At 32.1% G+C, this 24,300-nt stretch overlaps 1 protein-coding gene across 1 annotated transcript; it reads right to left on the bottom strand.

Moving 5' to 3' along the window:
* Positions 1-5,172: 5,172 nt before the first annotated feature.
* Positions 5,173-5,814, bottom strand: LOC111921449 (uncharacterized). Its single transcript, XM_023917032.1, has one exon. The coding sequence runs from the start codon at positions 5,812-5,814 to the stop codon at positions 5,173-5,175; it is 642 nt and encodes a 213-aa protein (XP_023772800.1).
* Positions 5,815-24,300: the final 18,486 nt, after the last annotated feature.

Here is a 24,300-nt window from a genome sequence, read left to right as displayed (position 1 = left end):
AACAAAAATCAGGTTGTTATAATTCATTTTGATTAAGTGAGTAATAACGGGCGACACCAATAAGTGTCGGTCGTAGTCTGTAGTTATAATCAAAGTCTCATGGAGGGAGAGAGAGAGTTTATGTATAGATCTATACGGGGGTAACTCCCCCACACCTTAGCTGTTCGCTACAGTTAGACTCGGCCAGTGTAGGGTGACAAAATCTTAAGATCGATTCCGGCGTTCGCTAGAATGCCAAGACAGACGAACTAGTCATTATCATGTATGGTTATAACGACTCACATAGAGATCCAATACCATCTAAGTAATCAATGGAAATCATATTCATTCGTTGTGACGATACAATAATACAAAACGATCATAGTATTTTATTGGAAAATATCGGGTTTTCCGGGGAAACCAACATTATTCACTTGTACTTTCAATAACTATAATGCAAAACATCTCATTTATACACGTTTTGAAATCATTCACGCATATAGTTATGGATCATCACACCTTTTGTATAAACAATTGTCGTTTCAGAAAATATCGGATTTTCTGGGTTTTACAAACTATACAAAACATTTTCATATCAAACCTGCTTATGAACTCACCAACATTATATATTTTGACGTTTTCAAAATAACTTGTATTCTCAAGTAACAGATAAGTTGAAGAACAATACCAAGTGTGTTAGGATGTTATGTTTGAAAACTCTCAAACAATTTATGCTATGGATTTGTAATATTTAGACAATGTACTTGATGTGAACAAGGTCAGTTGTAATGTATTGATGCATGGTGATGTCTATGTTATGTTTCATGTGTATTCATTGTGATGATATTTCAATTTAAGTCACGCAAGCCCTCAGACGTTTCCACCGTCTAGTTCGGGGGTGTGACAACTTCACCATTTCTGAATTCTATTTCATGAATTTGAATGATCTCATCACAATTACGAAGATAATGGGGGATATGAGTAATTACCAAGCTCAAGACAAAACTTCGAATAATATTAGGTATAGTCACATAAAAACTTCTTAGACTGTTAGTTTACTCATCTAGCATTAACATATTTTGAGTTCGCCATTGCCTTCAACAAAAAGTCAAAGGTTCCTAAGTCTTTGTTGAAACGGAAATTCAACATTAATGATTATGTAGATGGTGAAATTATCAATCAACCTTTGGGACTTTTTTTTAAAGGGAAGAATATGAAGGGTGGGAAAAGGAAGTTTTTCTTCAATACTGACGATACAGATATATATTCAAATCAGAATCTTTCCGGTGCCCTTCTTTGTATAAACAATTTCAATAAGAATTTGAATGAAGATAAATTGGATTAGGAAGATCATCGTCTGGTATATGGAAGTAGGAAAAGTGCTACTGAAAGTGATAAAGACAATACACATATCTTGAAGATTGGATATTAATCTCAAAGGGGGAGATTGTTGAGTCATATTTGTTGTGATATATCGAAGCCTTAGGTAGTTATCTTAGTAGCGAAGGTTGTGTTAATGTCAAAGGTCTTCATGACTTCGATATAAATGTATTTTATCATGCATTTTTGTGTATTTGCAATTAACATAAAAGTCCTAGTATGCCTTTTGTATCCATTAAGTACACTATAAATAGTGTAGGTACATAAGACTTTTGTAGCTTTTGGCATTTTGAGCATTATGCTTTCTCTCTCTCTCTCTCTCTCTCTCTCTCTCTCTCTCTACAACTGCACTTGTATCAATCCGGATTAATACAAGCTGAAACAAGATCTTATTTACATCATGTGTTCATTTGTATTCTAATTTCTTTTTACAATTAATTAAACATCTTTTCACTTCCTTTCAGCCATACAATTTTGTTGTGGTGTATAAGAAGCCATGGTTTCATGTATTATTCAAGTAGATTAGAAATAAACTAGATCATACTACTCACCACCTCAGTCAGTATCAAAACTTTTATCAATTCATTTTTGTGTAACTCTACTTGTTTATAAATTTTAAATTTATCAAGATCTTCATCTTTTAAATGCAACAAATAAACAGACATGTGTTTCTTTATGAAATGCAGAAGCTGAGTATATTGCAGCTGCTTCATGCACTTCGTAAATTATTTGGATTCAAAGCTAACTACGAGATTATGGGATAAATATGAATAAGATATTGTTATACCGCGACTCATAAATCACAATCAGCATATGTCATAATCCAGTACAACACTAAAAAATGTAATGTATTGCATTGCGATATCACTTTATCAAAGATCATGATGAATATAGTAATCAGTTTGATTTGAAATTGGTTAATAATTTGGATGATCGGTTGATGATGATGATGATGATGATGATGATCGAATGGAGTTTATTAAAGTGAATGTCATTGAAACGAAAACTAAATTTATGAATGCTAAAGTGATCAGAACAAATGCGATGGGAAAGTAATTTCGGAATGAAGAATGAAGAATTGATAAGAACCTAACATCAGAGCACATAAATGATGTATGACAAGGATTTATATTTGGAACCAGTCTCATAGGATGGTCTCACAATCGGATAATCGATCTCGTTGATAAAACTTTTCATAGTTGAAATTGACTCACAACTTATGCAAAGATCTCCCAATGATGAACGGTGTTGGAATCGAACTTTTCACTGATCTCATAGTTAAATCTTGTCGTAGTTGATTAAATATTGAATCCGATTTATGTCACATTTTAGGTCTTGACTGGGTCTCGCAAGCAATCTCGTTCTCGTAAGTCATCTCATTCTCGCAAAAGTATTATGGTCGGAACATTGGCTTCGCAAATCAAATATATCTCGCATATGATGTGATTTTGTACATTGTTTTTGATATCACAACTTTTATTGGTCTCTCAACTAAAATTGGTAATCTTGCATATTTGGGTGTCGTTGGATGTTGTGGCTTTCCCACTAATCCATCAAAAAGGGAAGAAGGATGTTGGTTTATCATTTCGGTTCCTTTTCTTTATGGAAAGTGATAGTTTTGAACCAATTTCATAAATAATTGCAAATTCAAGGGCTGATGATCATATTTGGATTTTTGGTGAATGTATTTCTCCCGAACAGTACTGATGTGATTCCGATTTAAGTCATGGTAGTCAGGAAGGTCAAGTTTCGCAAAACTTCACATTTTTTCGACTTTTTCATATTTAAAGCGTCAAGTTTATTCCATTTGTCAAAGGGATTATAACATTGATATATATGATTTGAGCTCATTCACATGCCCATTTGAAGGTTTTATAATCGTTTTTCGGTTATAAAAGGGGGGAGAATTTGATATGGATATTCAAAAGTGGATTCTGATTTATCAAATTGGTGATTTTTGATGAAGCTTGTGGTAGAGATATGAAAGTGGGGTATATCATTTTTAGGAATTGATGAACTTTAGGACATGGACCCAAAAGCTTCTACTAATGACCATGGTGCTTTGATTAACTCTAACTCTTAGTGATATCTCGATCAAGTGAAGTTAAGAATCTTGAGTTTAATTTTTTACATGATATTTTTTTTGATGATTTGTATCTTTATCTTATTTGAAGATCATTATGACTTGGAGGGGGAGTTCTTCAATGATATACAATGATTTGGATTTTCGATTCCGAAGTGGGTTTCATGGCAGGTTTAGTTTCTCTATTATCTTTATGATTAGTTTCGAAGATGAAGTTTGAAAATATTACTTCTAGAAGCTCTTTGGGTGTTGAAGTTGATATTTTTACTTTGGTGCTTGATTTTGCATTCCTATATCCTAGAACCTATTTTTGAATACTATCGACAAATCAAGATTCGTAGATTGCTTTGATGCGTTGTCACATGTTGTCTTCTTATTTGCTAGATGATTATTTTTGAAGATGAAGCCTCATCATCCATTCCAAACTTTGTGGGGGAGAATGTTGGATGCAAAGTTATATATGGATGATGACAAGGGCCTCCTCTATAATTTATGTGTTTTTTACCATGACTTGTATAGTTTTCCTATAAATAGACTTGTACCACTCCTAATGTGAGTAAGTGACATGATGTAATCCTTTTATGAGTTAAGGATCTTTAGGTAGATTAGTTAGAGATAAAGCTATTTATTTATTGTAAATTCTCAATTATTAGTAGATTATAAGATCATGTTTACCAAATACTTCTTCGTAATTGTGTTCATTCTTATATTTTGCATCATCAAATAATATTTTTTGTCCTAACAATAACAATATCTAGATGAATCATAAATAAAAGTAATGACAAACTATTTGTTTCCTATGGAAGATGTTGCATGAAAATCACATAAATCACTATGTATGAGTTCCACCACCTTGCTTCCCCTAACAACATCCTTAAAAGGTGTCTAATGATTTTAGGTAACATGCAAGTTTTACACTTTTCATTATTTATGTCAATAGAATGAATCAAACTCATTTTATACATGTATTTAATTATTTTGTAATGAATATGTCATATTATAGCATGCCATAAATCTGATTTATATAAGTTATTGCTAATACTAGTTGAAGCCATACAAATCAAATTATCATAAGAAGGATAATTTAGATTAAGCCTAATCATACCATTACATACATAACCAAATCCAACAAAAGTAGCATGTCTTGAAAACATATATTTGTCTCTTTCTAACACTTGTTTGTAACCACACTTATTTAAAACTATTTCAGATAAGAGATTCTTTTGAATCCCTGGTATATAAAATACTTTTGTCTAAACGCAAACATTTTCCACAATTAAATGTAAGTAAAACAGATCCTAATCCCTTTATTGGTTTAGTTGCAACATTTCTCATCTTTACAACAGACTCATCTTCAATTGGTTGACTTTATTTAAACTAATGAAGATACATGCAATCATGAATTGTTGCGTCATAATCGACCCACCATGCAACATCATCATCATGCAAATAAAATTCTTCATAAATTATAGAAACATAATTTTGAACAATATTAAATTATGCATAAAATCAGAATTATGACCTTGTTGATTTTCTCGATCCTTAGATCCACTTGGACCAAAATCTTTGTTCACGTTACGAAGAAAAAAATCCTTATTGAAATGACCAGGTTTGTTATAGTTTAATAAACTGGTTTTTCTTTTTGCTAGAAGATTTATCTATTGTCCCTTTGTACTTCCTTCGTCCTTTGGACTTGTTGGAGTTCTTTGATCCATCACCTTCCACCATATTCACATAATAGAACCAAGTTGGTTTTTTCCTTTAGGATTATTATCAAGTTCTTGAGTCCTTAAAGTGTCTTCCATACTTAAATGACATCTAAGTTGAACCAAAATTAACTCTTCCTTGTTATGTTTCAAAGTATGTTTAAACTCTTTCCAGGAAGGAGACAGTTTGTCAATGATTACAACCACATAAATGGCTTCATCTATTTTCAGATTATGTTGAACAAACTGTCTCAAAATCCTTAACATTTCTTGGAATTGTTCCATTAAGGGCTTGGTATCAACCATCTTGTAAACCATGAAATTACTGACCATAAACTTCTTACCAGAAGCATCTTCAACCATGTACTTGGATTCCAGTGAATCCCATAGTTCATTTGCAGATTCGACATTTGGATAAACATAAAATAAAGAGTCAAAGATACCATTGAGAATGTGGTCATGATAGATGTAACCATAATTTTCCCACTTCAATATCCTTCTTGTTTCCTCCAAGGGTTCATCTTCAACGAATTCAGGAATAGGTATACTTAGAACATACACCACTTTCAGAGTTGTGAGGAGGAAATGCATCTTCTTCTGCCATCTACAAAAATCATGCCCTTCAAACTTGATCAACTCATAAAATTTGCTAGTTATGTCCTTCATATAATCTCAAGTTGCCATTATCACAAAAATGCTTTAATCTTTGTTAGAAAACCAGGGTATTAGAATGCTTGGATTATTGAGAGTTATGAAAACACTTTCAGAGTAAAGCATTTTGAGGGTACACTCAAAAATATCTAATTGGATCAAACTCAATATTCAAGAACTGAGAATGAAGAAGACGTAATGTCTTATGTTGTGTACTAGTCTCATACGAAATTAATCAATTAATAAGAGATAACTTCTTTTCCAATAACTGGAAAAGATAGTTACAGGTAAGTAACATCACGTCAGAAAACTATCATATAATTTGTCACTAACCACCTTAAAAACATGTCTAGAATTAAGATCACAAAACCAGCTCGACCCCAGCTAGGGGTTGCCACCCGTTGAACACTGCTTCCAGAGGTGCTACCCCCGAACCCCCATCGGCAAGGTTTCACTCCTAAATAGCAGTGTACTTTCAACCGACACAAGCTTAAACAAATGAGCACTCTTCACCACCCTAACTTGCTTAATATTTATCAAGACAATATTGATCAAGAAATTAATCATATTACACCTAAATAATATTAGTCATAGAAATCACAAACACGACATTCCAAATCAGTGTCGTACTCGACTCTATTTTGTAATCCAACAACATAAGCTATGACTGTTTGAGAAAATGATTACAGATGTTTACACACGTCGGAAAACCTCAGGTAATTTCTTATGATTTTGTACTTTATAAAATTATGAAGGAGTTATTTATGTTTTTTTTTATTTTTTTATTTTTTTTATTTTGTAATTTATGCATTTTATAAGAAATAAAGAATAACTTTGGCGATATAAGTTTCCATAACTTATTATTAGACTATTAGTTTTTTTTTTTTTTTTTGAACAGCAAATACAAATATATACTAAACTATTCATAAATTATTCTACTTATGTCCACAGTAAGACTTGAACCATCAATTTCAAGGAGGGATGACAACACTGAATACCGCTGGGCTAGAAGCCCTTTAGTATTAGACTACTAGTTAAGTACATAATGGATAATGATAAATTTAAGATGGCAAATTATTAGTCGAAAACATAATCATTAATTGAAAGTTGCAATTTTATCATACAATAAGCTAATATTAGACTACTAGTTATGTACGACATATAATAATAATATAAAGATGGTAATTATTAAGTGAAAAGGTCATTATTAACTGAATATTACAACTCCTAATAAATAATACCTTAATATAAACTCCAAGTCTAAACCCGGCTAACTTACGATCCACCAAAACCAAAAATAAACATTTGATTCTGTCGTTAATCATGAAAAAGAAGAAAGAAAGAAAAAAACCTTTAATCATAATCAAATAAAAAAGGCTTCATTAACCAACCTAAAATTCAAACAATATCTTCATTCATATACCCAATCAATTATGTTTGTTAAATGACAATTCCTTATTCCCATATATCTTATACATGTATATATCAATATATAAAAAAAATAAAATAAAATAAGCAATATTCTCTATATAACCCATTACAATCGTTTCAAAGCCCATTATATGTGTGAGGCATAAGACGCAAACCTAGCTATTCGTTTTGAAGATAAAAAAATATTTTTAAAATGCAAAATAAATGAAAATTTTCAAAAAAATTTTTTAATATTATTCTCGTCATTTATTTTATCCAAAAAAATATTGTTTTTTTCAAAATATATGTAAAATATTATAATAGAATGTTATACTCTAAATATTCAAATCGAATTATTTGAATGTTGAAATATTCTACTAAATTATTAGAATATTCTAACAAATCTAACAATTCAAATAGATTATTAGAATATTTTAACATATCTATCAATTTTAATAGAATATCCTAACAAATCTAACAATTCAAGTAAATATTAAAATATTTTAACATATCTATCAATTTTAATAGATTATTATAACATTCTAAGATTCTAAAAATCGATTTGATTATTTACATTATAATATTCTGTTAGAATATTTCACTTATATTTAGACAATAACGACAATTTTATTTATTTATTATTATTTATTTTTTATTTTTTGGATAAATTAAATAAAAAAATAATATTTAAAATAGAATTTTTGGATTTTTCTTTTTATATTTCAATTTATAATTTTTTTGATCTCCAAGATTAGTGGCTAGAATTGAGTCCCATGTTTACAAAATTAACATGGTCTCAATTGAATATATATATATATATATATATATATATATATATATATATATATATATATATATATATATATATATATATATATATATATATATATATAAGTTTAGGTTCAATGAAAAAACAAAAAGCCCTAAAAGTGAAAAAAAATACTTTGAGATCATAATTTTTTTTTGAAAAAATCGCACATTATAACACAAAATCGCTGAAAAAAATTGTTTTTTTCAGCGAAATTTAAAAAAAAATGTGATTTTTTTATGTGTAAAGTCAAAAAACCTTTTGTGATGTCTAGGTATTTTTTTGTGCATTTTTATGATTTTTAGGGTTTTTTTTTTGTTTTCAATATAACCCTTATATATATATATATATATATATATATATACACACACACACACATATATATATATATATATATATATATATATATATATATATATATATAATTCAAATGTTTCTCACATCTATTGTGTGTTAGAATACACCAATAAAAATTTAGTAAAAACTAAATTATTATTTAATTAAATAAAGATAGATATTAAATTAGCTCCATAATTATACGTATATTAAATGATATTTATAATTATAATTCTTTTTTTTATGGAAACTAATTAAAATTTTCATTAATGTCACCATAATACTCTTTCAGAATGAATTCGTATAAAAAAGAATGAGATTGTATTTTAACAGAATGAGAGTGTATTCTATTAGAATACAATCTCGTTCTTCTTATTCAATGTAACTTTATTATATTTTAAGTGAGTGTCTCCTGAAACAAAACAAGAATCCATATATAAAAACCTAAATATGAATTCATTCTGAAAGAATGTTATTGCTGACATTAATGAAGAATTTAATTAGTTTTCATAAAATGAGAATTATAATTATGGATATCATTTAATATATACCTATAATTATGGAAATCATTTATTATCTATATTTATTTAATTAAATAATTATTTAATTTTACTAAATTTCTATTGGTGCAATTTAGTATACAATAAATGTAAGAAACACATTAACCTAACTCTCTCTTTCTCTCTCTCTCTCTTTATATATATATATATATATATATATATATATATATATATATATATATATATATATATATATATATATATATAGGGTTAGGTTCATGTGAGACGACCTAATTTTGTGAGACCGTGAGACGCATTTTTTTATTTATTTTATTTTTTTTAGTTAATTCAAGTTTCGAAAATAATATTTAAAAAAAGAATTTTTGGATTTTTCCGTTTATTTTGTATTTTAAAATTATTTTTTAGAATATGTACAGTGTAATATTCTGTTAGAATATTTTACGTATTTTTCAAAAAAATGGAATTTTTTTTTATTTTTTAGTTAATTCAAGTTCCGAAAATAATATTTAAAAAAAGAATTTTTAAATTTTTCCATTTATTTTGCATTTTAAAATTATTTTGTAGAATATATCAGTGTAATATTCTATTAGAATATTTCACGTATTTTTCAAAAAAAAAAACGAGATTTTTTTTTATTTTATTTTTATTTATTTTTAGTTAATTCAAGTTCCGAAAATAATATTTAAAAAAAGAATTTTTGGATTTTTCCATTTATTTTGTATTTTAAAATTATTTTTAGATTTGGTCTCACGGTCTCACAAAATTAGAATGGTTTCAAATGAACCTGAACCTATATATATATATATATATATATATATATATATATATATATATATATATATATATATATATATATATATATATATATATAGATTCTCATTGTAAGGCAACAATATATAATTTGTCACAAGTGGATTTCTAAACATAAAAAACGACATGGTTATACCCTCTGAAGTGCAAAATTGTACATTCTCATGACCCTAAAAATGAGAAATTTGTAATTGTTCTTCTAAGGTACACAAAAGATTGATCAAGGATTCTTGCTTAAGCAAAGAAACGAGTAACAAAAGGGTGATGTTGGAAATAGAATCAAGTGATACATAAGTAAAGAATGTATACTATTGTGTATGGATCAAAAGACAAAGGTAACCCTCTCTCCAAAATGTCAAAAAGCCACCAAAAATAGAGAATCGAATGGACCAAATATTTCACTTTTTTCACCTTTGATCTAGGCTGACCAACAGCTATTCTTTTATTCACCAAAATCCACATATGCAATTTATGGGTAGTGCTTGTAAATCAAGCAATAAACTTTAAGACACTTGTTCTTTATATCACTTTGTTGGATTGATCATCCATGTTTTCTTTCTTCTTTCGCCCATTACAAAATAATAATACACTTTTCATTGAATAGTTTAATACTCTAATCTTGTAGTTTCTTAAAAGGTCACGAATAAATAAAGGAAGTATAAATGCACATGCTATGAACATTGAGTTTACGTATACACGATCAATAGATTCAAAGACTTGATGGTTGCTATCGGTTGTGTCAACTATAATCGATTACATATAAGTTGATTTTTTTAAATGAATGGCAGAAAATATATTAGCTAAAACATATACTTTGTGTAATGTTACTGAATCATATGGGCTATAAAATAGAAAAAGAAAAATGATGCAATGGAATATTTTCAATATCTGTTCTATCAATATGCATAATTTGGTTGTTAAAAATTGGGTTAGAACCAACTACTTAATTTTAATCAATTTTTGGCAAGATCCATGTCATGAAAATATATATGTAAATCTACTGGTCTGAACAAGATATCTAAAGAAACCATTCATGTCCGGGGAGAAGATGGTTCAAATAAAAATAGTAAATAGTGTGAAAATATAAAAACACTATTTTTATGTTATTATTCTGAAATGAATTTTGTATCATCAACTTTATGTAATTCTTCAGCAATGAATAAATAAATAATCACATGTTAAAACTAATATTAGAATTTACTATAATAATGCACATACACAAAATTTATAATAAAATAATAACATTCTAATGAATATATGAATAATCAAATGTTAAAGTTTTTACGTTTTAACACTATTTACTGTTTTTATTGGAACTTACTTTTATATATATATATATATATATATATATATATATATATATATATATATATATATGTTCAAGTATTCTAACTACTTATTATGTAGATGTAAGAACAAATATAGGTCAATCATTTCAAAACTGTAAAGAAAGATAAAATCATAATCTTACATATTAATTAATATTAATTTTGGTAATTAAATAAATATTTAATTAATCTATAAAATATTGGTTTACTTTCCTTTAAATCATACCTATATCTCTACTTCTATTGATTACCATCCCCAATACCCAGAAAATCAACAAACCGCCACCATCTTTTGTCATTCATGTTGTCGATCTCAGGCCTCTATTTCAACTGTGATTCACTTTTTATTTCTCTTGATCTTTTCTCCATGAATGAAACCACACCAATGCATCACCATTGATCACCCATGTATGAGATTGTGTCCAGTTAGTGAAATTAGAGTGCTATATCTTGAATTTGGGTCCTTTTGGGGCATGCAAAGTCACCAAGTCAGTGACTTTATGCTTCTAGACGCTTATCAGGGATTAGATCTGTCGTTTAGACTTCTGGTCTTAAGCATTAAGTTCTTAATGTGTATTTTGGCTTAATGGGTCAGTACGTTGGGCGTACAAGTCTGTATGCCCCATGTACTCAGTCTGTTTGGTTATTGCATTTTAGGCTTTGAGTTTGGGCTTAGGAGCTTGGGTTCTTGTTAGGCCATCTGAGTGCAAGTGTTTTGGACTAGGAGAATTGATGGGCTTTAGGGTAAGGTCTATGTAAGGGTTTGTGCCCAATTTGGAAAATTAGGCCAAGTATGGGCCTTAAACGGTTAATTGGATTTTGGGCCTTTTGGATTATAGGTTTGGGCCGAAGTCTTGGTCCAAACTAGGTCAGGGGTAAAATGGTCTTTTTACCCAAATTATGGACTGATAGCTATGGATTGGAATCCAATTATTAATTGGATGTTGTTTGGCATTGATAGCTCATGGATTTGTCGGTTCGCAGAGGCAACGAGTGTAGGACCTTTTGTCTGGAGACTGAGGTGAGTTTTCTCACTGTGTTTAGCGGGTCTAAGGCACCAATGTTGGCCCACGATTATTATTCTTAGGATGCAGGATGTCTGCATTACTTGTGCATAGGTTTTGTGGAATATATGTTCACCGGGCAAGGCCCTATGTTAGGCGGGGCCTGATGAGCATATTGTATGCTACTTATCAGTATGTCTTCTTATGCTTACCGGGCAAGGCCTGATGCTGGGAGGGGCTCGATGACAGTATAGTATACTATTTGTCTTTGTGATTATCGTATGTGTTTGTATGATTATACACTTATATGATTATGTGTGTACTGGGCAGGGCCCGATGTCTGCCGGGCCTAAGAGTAACAGATTTGTATGTCGAGCGGGGCCCGAGGTCGTGTGGGACTCGATACCGGGCGGGGCTCGATAGAGGGCGGGGGCCAAGTATGTGATTTATTAAGTATGATATGGGGTAGTTTGGGGAACTCACTAAGCTTTGTGCTTACGATTTTCAGTTTATGTTATTCTTACTTCTTGTTTCAAAGGGAAGAGCTTGGGATGATTGCAAGACATAAACCATTCGATTCTGCATTTTGTGATTTACTCTGATAATGATGATGTATTGATAAGACTTTGATTACCCTGGTTTTATGAAAATGATATGGTTTAATGGTTTATTAATCTAAAAATGAAAATTTTTATGGTATTATTTTAGGACGTTACAAGTTGGTATCAAAACCTTGGTTTGAGGGATTCAGACACACTCTCGGGTGTATTTGAACTCAAACTGAGAATTTGGTTAATTTTTTTCTTTTTTCAAAAATGAAAAAATTATTTAAAAAGGAAAAACAAGTTTTCTAATACAAGAAAGGGTGTAGTGCATGCACTCGATCGAGCTCACGTAAATTCTCCCAAAATACTCATACATGTTATTTGATATGATATGAAATGTGAATTTGTGAATCGTATGCTAGTTAGGGATAAGGATATGCTCAAAACATGCATGATAGAATGCTAAGAGAGATGCCTTTGTATGCCTATTGTATGAGTTTATAGACATGCATGCTAGTTTTTATCAGTCAGTGATAGATTGGCCTGATGTGTTGTCACACCCCGCTAAAGCGGAAACACGAGGCGTGGCAGTATAAAGGGTTTCATAGCAAAAGTTAAAAGACAACACCAACCATAGTATTAAAAATCATTACAAATTTACAATGGGTTTGAACAACTTTTACAAGAAATTACAATGAAAATAGAAATACAACACATGCGAATGCTCCTAAAAGTGAAGTGTCCCTAAGTGCCACTTACTCGATAATTCTTGAAAAAGCATGTAAAACGAGCGTCAACTATGAAAATAGTTGGTGAGTACTCACAAGTTTAACAAAATAATATTGGTTTCATGAATCGAAATCAAAGTTTTGATAAGAGTTTCCAATAACAAAAGTATATTGTTAAAATGAGTAAATAAGTTTGTAAAAACAAAGTTCTTTGTCATCATGAGAGATAAAGTATGTTGCCCAAATAAGATGCAACATTCATATTCTCATGGAAGATAAAGTTCGTTACTCAAACGAGTAAACAAGTTTCATTGCTAAAATGAGCAATCAATTTCGTTGCTACAAGGAGCAAACAATTTCATTGCTAAAACAAGTATATAAGTTTTCAGTAATAAAAGTTTGTTGCTATAATGAGAAACAAAATTCGTTGCTATAATAAGCATACAAGTTTCGTTGCTAAAATAAGTATACAAGTTTCATTGCTAAAATAAGTATACAAGTGTCATTGCTAACGTGAGAGTACAAGTTTCATGTGCGCATAAAGATTCGTATGTGCCTCAAGTTTCCATTCATGAGTTCACAACCCAAGCCTAACGACCGAATCGTGCCCTATTGACTACTATGTGTATCGCAAACATAGTGTAGAAAATGGTAAAATGCACTCAAGCGAATTGTGCGAGTGGGGAGTTGTCTACCTCCTGATAGCGCTATCCATAATAACCATAGGCTCAAAGAGTTAATGAGTTGTGTCTAGAGATTCCAGGGACTTAACCGCGATACAGTCCTCATGAATTAAAGTAACATACACATACATACGAAATATAGCAACCAAGTTTCATACAAGTTAAAATAAATACAACGAACATAAAAATAGTTTAGGACATGCTTTTCCACCCCAAAACATTTAAAAACCGAAAATAGGGGAGTGCATGAATACTCACAATATGCATTGAGATGATGCAAATGATGCATTGATCTACGCTCCACTGGTACCACTATCATTTTGCTACAACGATGTTACACACTAATGAGTCTCTAATCGAAATCTAACACTAGTATACATACTACTACAATAGAATTATGCCAATATTGCGTCAAAATTTAATATTGATAAGTTACAAACACTTTCTGTGGAAATTAAGTGTCAAAGAATCAATTGTTATATAACAATTTAAGTGGAAAAATTTCCATTATTGAAATGTTAATATTTAACATTTTAGAAGTGTTCCAATGATTAAATATTCAAAAACTAAATCAATTTAGTTCTAAAATTTCCCAAAGTTTGAATTTCAGTTTTAATTGAAGTCAAAGACCTTAAGATAAATTTTCTTGACTTTTTGATTTGTCTAATTATTTTTCACCATTTAATTCCTTGAATAATCATAAAATCGTGGAAAAATAGTAAAAAGTTAATAAAAATGACCAAACTTCAGATTTTGGTTTTAACTACTTTAAAAGACTTCCAGATAAATTTTCATGGTTTATAGATATGTATAACCAATTTTCGTATATTTAATTCACTAAATAGATACAAATTCATGAAAAATAGAAATCAGTTTCTGAAACTACCCAAACTTTTTCTATTACTGTTATTAAACATTATTAAGCTGGGAAAAATATAAAAATGTATTTCTAAACTGTTTAACCAAATTTTCTGATTTTTGAGCATTTATTCAAATAAAAATTTAAATAAATAGGAAACAGTTTCCAAAATTGCCCAAAATTTTTGTAACACTTTTTTTATACATGTAGAAGCTGTGAAAAATATAAAAGATATTTTTAAATTAGTGTTTCTATTTTTATTTGTTTTATCCTCTTAAATAAGCATTAATTGGAGAATAATTATTAAACAGTTAAAGTAAATTACCAAAAAAATTTTGTAACATCATTTACAGTGTAAGTAATCTGGAAAAAAAATACCAAAACTGGTTTTCATATTGTATAATCCGGTTTTGGGTATTTATGTGTATTTAAGTGTATTTAACCATAGAAAATAGGAGAAAAATAGTATACAGTTGAGAAAAATCATCAACATTTTTATGTAACCTCCTACTGTACAACATTATGTTCGGGTAAAATTTCATGAATTTTGGATTATTAGAACTATTTTTCCTATTTTTAGGCCATTATAATTACCAAAAATTAGGAAAAATAGGAAGACATGATGAAAAATTCTGAAATTATTGTTCTTAGTCTCCAATTACAGGTAAGAGCTGCGAAAATTGTTAGATACAATTTTCACACTTCCTAAAGTGGTTTTGTAATTTATTATACCCAAAAAAAAAATCAAAAATCATACTAAACAGCAACATAAATCGATGACATTTAATGAGAAATCATTATTCACGGTAGGGGTGATCCGAAAATTTATTCCAGATTTTTAGATCTCTGGAAGTATTTTATATGATTTATTGCCCTCTTTTATTGCATTATATATAATAATTCGAGAAAAATGAATTATCCTCTGAAAATTTACAGAGAATCTTATTTTGTTGATGAAAATCTGGGAAAAATCGGATTTGTTCAGAAAATGATTTTTAGATATTTATTTGGAAATAAATCTTTCATTAACATATTTGAAAGCTTTTTAACAACAACTTTGATCATCAAGCATCTAAGCTTGAAGATCATCACATGAATGTTGTTTTGAAGACCATTCATGAGTTTGAAATGTTCAAAAATAGTTTTTGATAGAAAACTTTGGATGCATGTGGTGATTTTTACCCAAAACCTGTATAAAAGTGCATTATGTTGATTTTGACTTAGGTTTTGGTCCTTGGATTTCACCATTAACAACATGCATGTTGTTTTTGGGTGAAATCCTACCACCATCATCATCAAAACTGAAGTGAATGAGCATGCAAACATATTTTTCTAAGAGAAAGGTGTAGAAGAAGAAGGAAATGCAAGAAAAACCTTGAAAACATGGAGGAAAATGAAAGGAAATCGTGTTCTACCTTAATGAACACCACTAAATGATGAATATTTTGAGCATCATGAGTGTTATTGGACTTGTTTCCTGGAAATTTTCGTGGTTCCTAGAGAGAGGAAGAGAGAAATGGAGTGGTGAAGGTAGAGAGAAGTGAGAGAAAATGAGAGAGAAAGTGGAGTGGGAGAGAGAAAGGAGTGATTATGTGTTTTGGAAAGGGGGGAGGTGTCTTGGGAAGAGGATGAACGGTTTTGAGAGTATTTTTCCCTCCTTCCCTTTTAATTTTATAAAAAATTTCAATTCTTTTATAAAAATATCAAACTTTTTATAAAATATACACCCTAACCAAGTTTTTGCTCATGAAACCTTGATTTTTGACTTATAAATTAAGGGTATATGTTAATGACTTCAATTTTTATTTTTCTAGATTATATTTCCTTGAATTTAATTATTTTAAGATAATATTATAAGTTTCATAACTATTTTTATAAAATTCTTGATGTTAAACTTTATAAAATTTAGGTTTTAAGGTTTTTAGGGTTTTGGAGTTTAATAAACTTTGAATATCAAAACAAATTGAATATTTGAGACTTCAAATTATCTTATGGTATTATAACTCTTTTATAGTTATAAATAATGTTTGTAATTTATTTTTATCGGTTTATTGGCATTTTATGTAGTGATTCCGAGATTCAAGCGAAATTGAGGAATCAAGTATACTAGTCCTAGTCTTCAACTTTGACTTAAGTTTCTATGAGACTTTGAACTAACTTCTACTTCTAGGTCAAGTGCATGATGTGTGTATATGATTCATGAAATGTTGTTCGAGTCAAAGAGTGACCCAAATATGGATAGTCACTACAGCTCAGTAGATGTAGAATTCACATATCAATGTGAAATCTAAGTACACTATCCATTGATTCTAATTGTTTCCAAGTTTCTAGTAGGTTATAACTTAGCTTCCAGTTACTAAGTCTAGTGTGTGTAGTGCCTATATGTGCAACTAAGTCTAGTCAAATCTAGAACCGCCTCGAATTTTGACGGTTGTCACATGTGTGATGCCTTATATCCTAAGGAGCATGTGATCCAAGATAGGGTATAAATTGTATGCGTAATTTAATCGACACAAAAAGTGAGAGTTACTAGCATGCTTAGTAGTATGTGGGATTGATGTTCTTGGTTATTCTATGGATTGGAGTGTTACTGCACGAGTGCTGGTTGCTTTGTACTGTGTGGAACTCTAACTGATGTGAGTTAGCTATTAGGTGAATATGTTAAGTCACATGTAATAAAGGTTGAATAATATCAGAGTGATGGATTTGACCCTATTGTGCACACCTCTTATGAATCTAACCGTTGTATGGATGAGTCTTTTAATTGAAGGATTATATGAGCTTTGTTGCATGTGATTGTGTTCACAAACTAGCTAACTGACATTCTTAGGAGTTCTTCAATAGCTGATTGCAGGGTGAGGACGGGAACTTAGGAAAGCCTAGGAAGAGTTTCAGTGGGTTTAGTTGCAATGTATAGCGAGCATGTGGGGTGTCAGTTTGAGAGGTGACTTAGAGGATTTGGTATCATTCTCAAGGAAAATATGGATAGGTGTGAAAGGAAGTATTGGGCCCATACTACTGAAAGCACAAGACCATACTCGAATCGGGGAGAGCCTTGGAGAATTTAAGAAGCCTATGGGATGAGGATTCTTGGGTATGTTCTGATCTTTTACATGTTGTTCCTTTCTCAGTATGGTGTTGAGCACTCGCGAAAGGAATTCGGGTTCTAGTTCCGGCTTAGGTACAAGTACTAAGCCGATCGATGAGCGCATGCGGGAGTTCATCTCATCGGAGATTAACCGTGGTATTCTGGAATGGACTCCTGTGATCTTTGGTTCAGTTAAGGAGGGGATTTTGGATCTTTTGGATGGTCGTCTCGGAGCTTTTCAGACCAAGATTGTAGCGGGGCAGTTGGGGGCTCATTTGGAGCCCAAAGCTTGTGGATCCCTAAAATCCTTCAGGAAGGAGGATCCTATTGCTATTTCTAGTTATTTGGGATCAGAGGTGGGTTATGCACCATGTTTTCATGAGGGTTGATCCCATGATTGGATTGCCGACGAGGTTTCGCGAGCTTTACGCTAGGATCTACCCAGCATCTGTGACATCCCCAAATTCACGGCCAGAAAAGATCGGTTTAATTTATGCTTTTGAAATAATTTCAGAGTAATCATTTGATTAAAAGTGTTGCGGAATTTATTCCCAGAAAAACATAATAAATATGTTATCAAATCATTTCCGAAGAAATGTATTTTATTCACTTAAACCATTGGGATGTCATTGTCAATACAAAAACATAAGCATAAACAAAACTTACATTCATTTACACTAGTGATCTACTTCTCTTTTAATCTCTCAATGTAAAGCAACTTCGTATCGATACCTGTGATACAAATAAACTGAGTGAGTCAGGCTTGGGAGCCTGGTGAGCATATAGGGTTTTCAACCCACAATAAAGAATAAACTTATTAAGTTCTCAATCAACAATAAATTTATTAATTTCATCAACCAAAATAACCCTAATTACCCATTCCCATTATCCTCACTTTACGTCCCTAAAACAACTATCACAAGGGACCTAGCCTAAGGATTATCACTAGGGGTGACACCATTGCTTTGGGGGTTCCTCAGCAAGTTATGTCAAATAAAACAAACATCGGGGTGACAACATTGCTTTCCCTCAGCAAGTTATGTCAAACAAGACATCCTAACATAAAACAATTTATAAAGTGACAACATTGCTTCCCTCTGCAATTTATGTCAAATAAGACATGAAGTCACATCGTTTCCATGTGCTAAGTCCATAGCTCTTATTCATCGACGGTATTTCCCTCGTGTGTTCCCCCCTGCAATACATGTCAATGGGTTTTCCATACAGCTGATGAACATACTAAGGGATTTCCCCAGCCATACATCCCTAAAGGCACTCATGAGGGGAATAGAGTACAACGAATGAATACTCAAGTCCATTAACACCTACAGGTTGTGAGCCTGCTAGTGTTCCACAGACCGTCTAGAACAGTCCATGGTTGTTATCCCTACTCTGCTGAATGACGGGGGGGTCAACGTTTGGATAAGGGATTTTCTCATATTGCACCACTCACGCCAACGTTTGGGTAAAAGCTTTTCCCATATTTCACCACCCACTCTCAACTCATGATATATATCACTGATCATCTCATCTATCCAACTCACCTTTCATCACACACCCACTATTTAACTCATGATCTATAGCACTAACTCATGAAGCTAGTCCGATCACTTCATAAAATAACAAAGACTCCAAAGCTCTTCCAAATAAAAGTATAGGGAAAATATTGATAAAGTACTCCCGTACCCCGACACGTAATAGTGTCAAAAAAGAAGAACTAATGGATGAACACATAGTTCAAAAACACCTAATGAACATATAGCTCATGAACACTTTATGAACATATAGTGCAAACATACGTACCGATTACAAGTCTACTAACGTTCCACTGGACTATCTAAAATAGTCTGTGGCCGTTGTCTATACTTTGCTAGATGACTAGATCATCTTAAACATCGATACCTCTCATCACTTTTATTTCATCACAAATCATCTAATTCATCTATTCATTTTTTACCCAACATATTTGTAGATAAAAATATATGTACAGTTTAAAACTTGTATAAAACATCTATTCAACAGTCACCTTAATTAAACAATTAATATTATTACACATAGCACGTATTTTAAAGAAAATACTTCATATATATGTGTAAGGTGAAAGTAACTACACACTCACTTGATTTAACGACAACCGGGCAGCACTTCGTTGCCTAGAATAATCGTTTCTAATAAAACCGGGAGTTTTATTGAGAAACCAGGCTCTGCGAGGGTCATGCTTCGAAACCGAAAAAAATAAATTTCTCGGGCTTCTCGGGCACTCTGGGACGTGTTCCGGGCGTTGGAAATGATCTCAGGGCATCGGGGGAGGTCAAAATGCTAAAAATATGAGTTTAGGGGTGAAAAAGGGCAAAATCCCAAAGTTACCCGGGAAGTCTTGCAACCCTCTATTTATAGGGGGAAGCTTCTGATCGGACGACTGAGAAGCGTCCGGGTGGAAAAGATCCGAAGCTAGCAGAACATGGGCTTGCACGTGGCTGCGCATGCGAAGGCTTCGCTGGAAGTTCCTGATTGGATCGAAGTCCGGGGTCGAGGTGGGTGGCTCGTGGCTCCTGCGAAGGCTCGGACGGATGAGTTACTACACACGCGTCGGATGCGAGGCTCGCCACCGCGACACACGCGTCGAACTCTCGGCTGCGCACGTGTCACTCCTCAGATGCTTCCACGGCTTCAGATGACTCAGCATATTTCGGACGCGTGGCACTTATTCAGCGAAGGTGACGTGGCCGAAGCCACCTATGCGAAATTTCTCGGTTTTCGCGCCAAAACTTCTAAAATCCATAACTTTCGCATATGAGCTCCGTTTTTGACGTTCTTTATATGCACGCGTAGGTAAAATCACGCTCTACAACTTCCATCTAGACTTCGTCGGCTAATTTTGACTTTAATTTTTAAATTATTATTTTTAACAGACTGGGACAGAAAATCTATTAAAAATTCATATCTTCTTCATCCGACGTCCGTTTTCATCAGACTTTTTACCGTTGTGCTACTAATGACGAGACCTTCGATTCTCGTTTAGGTCGTGTCGGCTAAAAATCACTCGATCTAAAATTCGAGTTTTTAGCTGTCTACTGCTAAGCTGGAACTTCGAAAAATCATAACTTCCTCATACGAAGTCAGATTTGGGTGTTCTTTTTATACCTACTCTCGGTTTAACGAACACTACGAGTTTCGTTTTGATCACTAAGGCCAAAAAAGTAGTGTATCAAAAACTCACTTTTTACGACATTCGGCACCGTGCCGATTTATCGCGAAACTTCGACATGTCATAACTTCTTTGTTATAACTCGGATTTCAGCGTTCTTTATATATCCGTAATCCTTGTCATGCCCACTACAAGTTTCTTAATAGATATCAGCTTTATCTAATATTTATTTTCTACGCTCATTTTTATCCTTAATTAATTAAACTCTAATAATTAAGCATAAAACACATAATTCACATAAAATTCACATAATTCGTTTTCATTTCTTCTAAATGAGTTACAAAGGTGAACCTAGACCATTATGTGAATATTTATACCTAGCCTAGAAACACGGGCGTTACAACATCATTGGGCGTGTCACTGATAAATTGGTCGCCTGGTTCGAGGGTCAGACCTTGGCTATTCAAACGATTGATGGAATGGTCAAGAAAACTCGAGAACATGAGATTGGTTCGCATGGGCAACTGAAAAGATGAAGAAAAAATATGGTCCGACTCAACGATCTGAGCAATTAGAGATCCAAGGGGTCGTGATGTGTGTACCAAGGATGAAGGGGCATTTGGGCACGTGCGTAGCAAGTCTAAGTGCGGCATGTATGGATGGAGGGGCCGCCTCCGCCAAGAATGTGTTGGATAAGGTGTCTAAGTCCATAACTATTTCTGGTAAATACTTGACCTGACCCGGCATGGTCCATTTGGGTTGCATGGCACCATGCAATTGGATAAACTAAATGAGAGAAATAACACATATGGTTTATTAATATATTAAAAGTTCTAATATATTAATAATATTATTTAATTAGTTTCGATCAAGAATTAAGTTAGAATTAATTAAGTGATCAAAAGAATAACTAATTACATATATGGGTAGATTATGTAAATCTTCCGTATCTTATATAGTGGGCTAAAAGGCTCCATGAATTATGAAGTTGGGTTCCACCCATAGGATGCTCCATGGAGTTAACCCATGGATTGAGAAATGAAGAGTCATGTTACATTAGGGTTTTACCTAATGCAACACACTATATAAGGACCATGTCTCTCCCCAAAATCGATTACACAAAAGAGAAACAAGAGGGCTTGGCCAATTTTGAGTGTGTTAGAATATTCTCTCAAGTTTATACTTTGCATTTGGTGTTGTGTGAAGCATTTGAGGCATCACACTTGAGGTGCTAGGCTCACAAGGTTTCAAGGAACACTTACAACAACAAGGTATGTAGTTCTATCTATTATTCAAGTTAAAATTGTTCCCCATGTATGCTAGATAGGATCATAGCCTTGGAAATCAACTTTGCATGATAATTAGACAAACGTAGATCCAAGGTTATTAGGGTTGCATGTACACTTAGGAAGTGTTAGAATGCTCAAAACCCATCAGTGGTATCAGAGCCTAGGCTTGTTTGTTTGTTATTTGTGCTAAATAGTTGAAAAAAGTCGATATTTTTGCAATCTGACTGATGAACCCACCGAGTCCATGGGGGGACTCGCCGAGTTCATGTGAATCTTCAACCTACTCGCCGAGTAGGTTCATGCACTCGGCGAGTAAGAGCCTCAGTTTGCAGTTTTTCGACTTTAGTTGCTGGAAATGGACTAGAAACATTACCCTAAACTGTTTTGGTACTTGAAAACCTGTTTTGGATGGTGTAATGTCTTTGCTAATCCATTTACAACAACAAGTTATCAAAATTACAAAGTTTTAAATGTAATTTTTGATTCATGAAAGTGTTCATATTCATGTTCTTGATCTTATGATGTTTAGATGATCATAGGAATTATTTGTAACCTATGTGGTAGATTAATTCATGATCATTATGTGTTTTTATGGAGTCCATAACTTGTCCTCAAGTTATGGAAAACCAAAAGTCACTTTGCTTTAAAACCATTAAAAGAACACATGGGTTATAAAATGAAGAGTCTTCATTTTTTAATACCCTAATAAACTCATAAGTTACAAGAAATGAAAAGTTTTGAAAGTTTACAAAACTTTCCCTCAAGTTTTGGAACAAGTAAAGTATTGATTAAAACTTTAGTTCTAACCCTTAGAATTTGAAAAGTTAAAATTCAACCCTTATACTTATAATATTATAAGTTAATAATATATATATATATATATATATATATATATATATATATATATATATATATATATATATATATATATATATGTATGTATAAGATCAAAGTCGTCTTACCGCTAGTATGCCTCATTCACGAAGTCGGTCTATAAGGTGGGTATAAGGTTGTTGCCTATAAAATGGCAACTTAATGGGTGTCCACTCTCACCCACCGCTTGCTTGACTGGTGGAGGGTCGTTAACCGAACGGGTAAGACAAGGACTTATAAATTCTCATTAAAAGTACGATGAATATTATAAAGTAACTAAATGTTTTATTAAATTCCCAATCTTAGTTACTTTAGGAAAAATGTGAATAAGGTGCTAATCCATAAAATTACACTTTACACTTTGTCTAAGTCGTTAGTGGAGCGTGTGTGGTTAACCGGCACACTAACTTGGACTTAACAAGGTAGGTAAAGGGTGACTTAATATTTATCATAGTATCAATGGAGCATGTGTGGTTAACCGACACATCGGTTGAGGGGTAATTTATTAAGGGTACCAAGTAATTTGCATGGTTACTTCACACCTCGTTTTGTGATCCTCGGCATCCCGGTCACAAAACTTGGAGGGCACACTCGAGATTGAAACATGCCTTTGAAAAGTTCATTGAATCTCAAAAGAATCTAGGAGTTTCTAAGAACCAAATTAAATATTTTAATATTTCAACTTTGGTGGAAATTAGTGAATCGTCATTCACCTACCTTTCAAATATGTTATTACTTAGATTACGACATACCTCTTATAAGTATAATATATTGTGATTGGGTCCTAGCCTTAATACTACATTTGGGTGTTTTATTAAGGACTATCTCTATTTCTAAACTAAACTTTTCTTCTTTTCAGATCTCTGCAAACACTGCTGCTTCTGGCTCTAATCCTAATGGCTCATTTTCTCTTATGAACTTGTGTGGGAAAGTCACTTTTGATGGATCCAACTTTAATGAATGGATCAGAAACATCCGAATGATTACCCGCTACGAGGACAAATAATATGTCCTCGATAAGGAACTTAACGAGATTGATGAGACAGTTGCTACTCCTCAAGAGATCGCTGA

Source organism: Lactuca sativa, chromosome 1 (genome assembly GCF_002870075.4).
Source record: "Lactuca sativa cultivar Salinas chromosome 1, Lsat_Salinas_v11, whole genome shotgun sequence".
Classification (NCBI taxonomy): domain Eukaryota; kingdom Viridiplantae; phylum Streptophyta; class Magnoliopsida; order Asterales; family Asteraceae; genus Lactuca; species Lactuca sativa.
The sequence above is the reverse complement of the archived record's forward strand: the minus strand, read 5'-3'. Positions and strand labels throughout refer to the sequence as shown.

What these genes read in the sequence shown, in the direction of transcription:
- LOC111921449 (XM_023917032.1), bottom strand. Translation starts at nt 5,814, where the DNA reads ATGAAGGACATAACTAGCAAATTTTATGAGTTGATCAAGTTTGAAGGG.